Source organism: Austrofundulus limnaeus, unplaced genomic scaffold (genome assembly GCF_001266775.1).
Source record: "Austrofundulus limnaeus strain Quisiro unplaced genomic scaffold, Austrofundulus_limnaeus-1.0 Scaffold4, whole genome shotgun sequence".
Classification (NCBI taxonomy): Eukaryota; Metazoa; Chordata; class Actinopteri; order Cyprinodontiformes; family Rivulidae; genus Austrofundulus; species Austrofundulus limnaeus.
The window spans coordinates 1,309,952-1,315,336 of record NW_013952406.1 but is presented as its reverse complement, the minus strand read 5'-3'; the positions used below and the strand labels follow the sequence as shown (position 1 = coordinate 1,315,336).

Sequence of the window (5,385 nt, the reverse complement as noted above, 5' to 3'; positions counted from 1 at the left end):
GTTAATAATCAGATATAAAAATATTTTGGGATATTTTTTTTGTTTTCTGACACTATAGCATGAATAAACATGCCCTGAGTCAAACTGATCCAGGAACATTATTGCTGTTCCTCAGAAACGAACATAACAGGAGGGTTAAGTAAGACATTAAATAGATGATATTATAATGTTGGTCCTGCTGTGTACCGGTACTTTAAAGTGTCTGATCGGAGGGTTTTGTGTTGTGTTTGCAGGTGGACAAGGCGCTGCTGGGTTCTGTCAAGGACAGCATCGTTCAGGGCTTCCAGTGGGGAACCAGGGAGGGACCTCTCTGTGACGAGCGTAAGTCAAACCATGGATGAGTGAAGACGACTGATATCAGGGCGGTGTAATCATTCAGCGCTGTACAAATTCAACGGCTCCTCCAGTTGTGGCCCACAAATACGTCCTCCTTTTKCCCCAGTTTGAGTTATAAAATAGAAAATGCTTTGAAGGCTCTGGGCATCATGACCAACTCTAAATCGATTTATAAAGTTCTGAATCAATTAATCACGAATAATTCGATCTGCTCTTCAATAGTGAAAATGGTTCAACTGTGTTGCAAAATAAAAATTCACTTTATTTTTTTCTCTTCACCATAAACAACAGGCTTTAAGGACAAACTTATTAATTGGAGTTTAATCTTGAAACAAAACTATCTCAAGTTTCAAAGGTTTTAAGTGTTGTTGGATGCATTAATTTTAAAGAAATTAGGAATAATTTTTTGATGAATAAGAAATGATGGAGTAAGGCTGCAGGAGGAGGGGTGGGCTAATATAAATATACTTCTGCCCACTCCTTTTGAGCATAAGAAAATTGTAATTTGTAATGTTTTGTTTACCTTCTGTTGTTACGTTAAATAAAAATGATTAAAAAAAGAAAAAAGTGATAAAACTAAGATATTTCATCAAGACGTTTCTTGAAGTTTAAAAATAATTTTGGTAAAACTAAATGTTTTCTTAGAATGTCATCTTTCACACATTTCTACATGCTGGGAGAACAGTTTCAGTCAGTTTACAMACAGTAGTTTTGATTTTAGCACCTGAACGAGCCGCTCGAAGCCCGCTTCGTTTTCCTGGACTGCATTCGAGGCTGAATGTTTACAAACAAATGTCTCCACGGTCTCTGTTATCRTTAAGTTCTGCTGAGAATCGGCTGTTAACGTTAGTGATTCTTTAGTTCTTTTGTTTTGCTCCAGACAACTTGTTGTCAGATGCTAATGTTAGCACTGAACGTCAACCAGATGTAAACATKTGGCAAYCCAGGAGTGACACAAAACAWAGAAACACACCTCAGCTTCATCACACACAAGACGCCATGTCAAGTCCTATGAATGGATTTTCACAAATTTAAACGATCCAGGATCAATTAAATTGTGTGTTGTTTTGTTTTTCTAGTAGTTTTGGGTCTGATTGAGTGTTTTTGTCGCCTTCAGCCATTCGAAACGTGAAGTTCAAGATCCTGGATGCTGTGATCGCTCAGGAGCCTCTTCACAGAGGAGGAGGTCAGGTCATCCCCACAGCCAGGAGGGTGGTGTACTCTGCTTTTCTCATGGTGAGCCTGATTMAAAGCCCTGCACATTTCACTCTTTTTAAGCCTAGCTTTGATCATTTTTATTTATTTTATTTTTATTTTTGCTTCACATTCCAGGCCACGCCGAGGCTGATGGAGCCGTATTACTTCGTGGAGGTCCAGGCTCCAGCTGATTGTGTGTCTGCAGTCTACACGGTGCTGGCTCGAAGGAGGTGCGTCGTCAGTCCAAGTGGAACATTTGAACTCTGATAGTTCTTCATATGTGTTGGTTAATGTTTCAAATATCAATGTTTTTAATCCAACAGGGGTCACGTCACCCAGGACGCTCCGATTCCTGGTTCCCCTCTCTACACGATCAAAGCTTTTATCCCGGCTATAGACTCGTTTGGCTTTGAGACGGACCTCCGCACCCACACTCAGGGTCAGGCCTTCGCTCTGTCCGTCTTCCACCACTGGCAGGTGAGACGATGAACCTGCTTTAACACATAAACCAAAGAATCAATAAATGTGATAAATGTTGTGTTTATGTAAAAGTGTGTGAACTTGCACTTGTGTGTCCTCGTGTCGCTCGTGCGGCACGTTTCCCCGCTCGGTTTCACACGCCGAGGCGGCCGGGCCTGGCGCACACGCCTGCCACTCCACGTAAAGCCCGTTTTGATCCAGAGCGCAGCCGAGTGTTGAGTCATTACTTTTTAATATTCGTTGGGCTGTCTGTCTGCTCTTCCTGACATGTTTGTGTCTGCGCTCTGCGGCGCCGTGTCGCTGGAAATTAACTCCACTTAGGTCAGGTTAATATTTCACATTCGTCTGCGAGCGTGTAGTTTCTCTTCCAGGCGATTTACGTTTCACCGTCCAAACTTGTGTCTTATTCCCTTGAGCGTCCGACACGACACTGGACATGAATTATTTATGTTCAAACTGGAAAATACAAGCATCACTGTTCCTGTGATCGTGTGCAGATGAGTTAAATTAAAGCTGACTGATTTAGGGTACTTTATATTAACAGCATTTCTCATTAAGAGTGGGGTCCCAATACCACTTTGGGTACTAGCTGATGCCGAGTACTAAGGCTGTAAAATATTGGAAAACTGACTTTGCAATTTTTTCTAACTCTGCGATAATTTAAAAAAAATTTTCAACAGATGACTTGAATAACGTTTTTTTTTTTTTTTTTACACAAAGCCGCCGGCGTTACAACCCTTCAAAATAAAAGTTTATTTATCCTGAAATATTTTCAGTTTACAGACATTTCTTTTATTCTTTGCCTTTGGTTACTTACAAAGTGGAAGAGGAAATGACATCACCAAGCACCAAAGCTGTATCAAGTGTTTTTATGAGTACAAGCACAAGTATTCGGGCTGGTATCACTCCCGATACTACTACTATATTGTCAGTTTTTTTTTTTTTGTTAAACTGAAATTTTGAGTCAAATCATTTAAAAACTAGACAACCTTGATGTTTGTTCACATTCATGACACAAATTTTCAATTTTCTTCATCAAAACCTCCAATATTTTTGCTCCTCGCCATGACCATCTTTGTTTTTCTTTTTTTTAAGATCAGAGCCACAAAGTCTCCTGAAAACAATCAATTCTGTGGATCTTTGGTTTGTAGCTTGTATTGATTCAGCTGCTCTAGTTAATAAGAATAACACTGACGTCCCTGAACTGCATTGTTTGGCTCATTAAACATAAGAAGCCATGCTGCGCCCCCCCTCGTTAGTTTGATCATGTATTGGCTTTCAAACATTAAAATGATGAGTTACTGTTATTATCAGCTCTTATCCATCTGTTGGTTGGACTTCAGCCACTCCACTGATTATATTTTCCTTTTCCTGTGCTGGTAAAATCTCTCCCCACGGATCAGGAAATCTTATTCTCGCCCTCCTTCTCGCTTGGTTCCAATAAATCATTCCTAGCCCGACTTATTTTCCTGCTGTCTCTCGTGCCAAATATAAAATGCATCTTATATTCAACGTAACACATTGTGTGAAGGTCGCGCTGCAAACTGCTTAGGATAATGGATTTAGTGGATCGTGTTAACCCAACCTGCTAACGCTGCATTGTGTATCCGTGTTMGCCACGTTTGATGGAGTGACGGCACTTCCACTCGGCTCTTTCCATCACGGTGATGAACGCTCTCCTGACTCAGTAACGGCGGGACGGACCTGCAGCTGAATCATTCGTAAAATGGAGAAAGAGGAAAAAGTCACGACTAGAAAAGTGTCCACTCAGCTTGTTTAACACTCTGTTCTCTCTTCAGATCGTACCTGGTGACCCCCTGGACAGGAGCATCGTGATCAGGCCTCTGGAGCCCCAACCTGCCCCTCACCTGGCCAGAGAGTTCATGATCAAGACCAGAAGGCGCAAGGTGAGCTTTACGAACACCTGTTAGCCCCGTTTCAGTTTGAATAATTGAAATGTTTGCTTGATAATTCATGTACTGGGATTAACGTGTACTTGTTTGTTTTTTATTTTAAAAACACCCAAAAACAGACGGTTATTCTATTTTTGTTTTATGCTCCAAAAATGGGAAAAATGTCCTTTTCTTCATCGTCAAACCGGACGTTTAACACTGTTGTTATGGCAACTGTCCTGTGGAACCTGCTGCGACAAAAGATCCTCATCATGGACCTCCATAGAAAACAGCTAAAAGCAGCAGAAACTAGTTAATGTTTATTTATTGCATCTGCCTGGTTAGCTGGTTTATAGCAATAATTTTGTTTTTTTAGCTGGTTATACAAATTAAGGTGGAGCTAGATAATTTTTATTTATTTTTTAAATTAGCTAGATATATTAATAAAAAAATAGCCTTCAGTTAGTTAAAGAAATGCAAAAGTAGTTAGCTAACATTTATTTATTTACTGGCCTGTTATAAAAAGTATATTTAACTGGCTCCACCTTAAATGGTCCAATAACGGTGGTAAACTTACGGTTTGAGAAAAWTAATTTCCCGTTTTTGGAGTATAAAATGAAAACAAAATAACWTTTTGTTTTTCAATATCTGTTTTTAAAAAGAAAAGCCAATGACCAAAAAGTGCACGGAGCGGTAATATATCTCCACGTGTTGCTCTGCAGGGTTTGAGTGAAGATGTGAGCATCAGTAAGTTCTTCGATGATCCCATGTTGTTGGTTCTGTCCAAACAAGACGCCGTGCTTAATTATCCCATGTGAGGCCAAGTTGACTGCAGCTGAAAACACSTCCGACCTCTACAGCTGAGATTTTGGGTAAAAAACATATAATTCTTCACAGAGCTCCACAGCTGAGGAGGATTTACTTTTTAAGTTTGTTTCTTCTCTTTCTTGTACTTATTTTTTTATATGTACAAAATATTTMTTGTTTTTGTAGAATAAAATGGGTTTGAATTTAAATGTTCCATCTGGCGTAAGAATAAAATGTTTTTTAATTAAAAAAATTCAATAAAGTGTCATTTTTTTCTGCAGGAATCTTTACCAGAAGAACACTTCTCCTCGTATATCAAACTTCAATTTAAACACCAGGATTACAGATGTGCTGGAGCAGATTTATAGCTCRCTTTCTGAAAATATCACGATGCCAGCATCCTTTTATCTTGCAAAATAAAAAAAAAAGGCTCCTCGTTTTATGATTTCCAAGCCAAGACTGAAAAAAGTAAATGAGATTCCCAACATCCCAGCAGAAACGTGAGTTATGCTGCAGGAAGGCGGCTTTAATTCACAGAGTCTGACCACAGTCCGGTTCAAAGATGAAACTCTGCAGGATGGAAGTGAAATTTATCAACAGCGCCGTCTTTAATCACTTTAAGGACCGGGCTTCGGCTGCACTTCAGGTTGTGGGATAGCAGCTCGGGTTTTTG

At 39.7% G+C, this 5,385-nt stretch overlaps 1 protein-coding gene across 1 annotated transcript in view; it reads left to right on the top strand.

The window, feature by feature from the left end:
• eftud2 (elongation factor Tu GTP binding domain containing 2) overlaps positions 1-4,958 on the top strand; it is a 16,989-nt gene extending 12,031 nt beyond the window's left edge. Inside the window, exons 23-28 of the mRNA XM_014022648.1 lie at positions 234-321; positions 1,454-1,572; positions 1,669-1,763; positions 1,857-2,010; positions 3,813-3,920; positions 4,628-4,958. Coding sequence (XP_013878102.1) covers positions 234-321; positions 1,454-1,572; positions 1,669-1,763; positions 1,857-2,010; positions 3,813-3,920; positions 4,628-4,723 — 660 coding nt within the window. The 3' untranslated portion in view covers positions 4,724-4,958. The remainder of the gene's footprint in view (positions 1-233; positions 322-1,453; positions 1,573-1,668; positions 1,764-1,856; positions 2,011-3,812; positions 3,921-4,627) is intronic.
• The last annotated feature ends 427 nt before the right edge of the window (positions 4,959-5,385 follow it).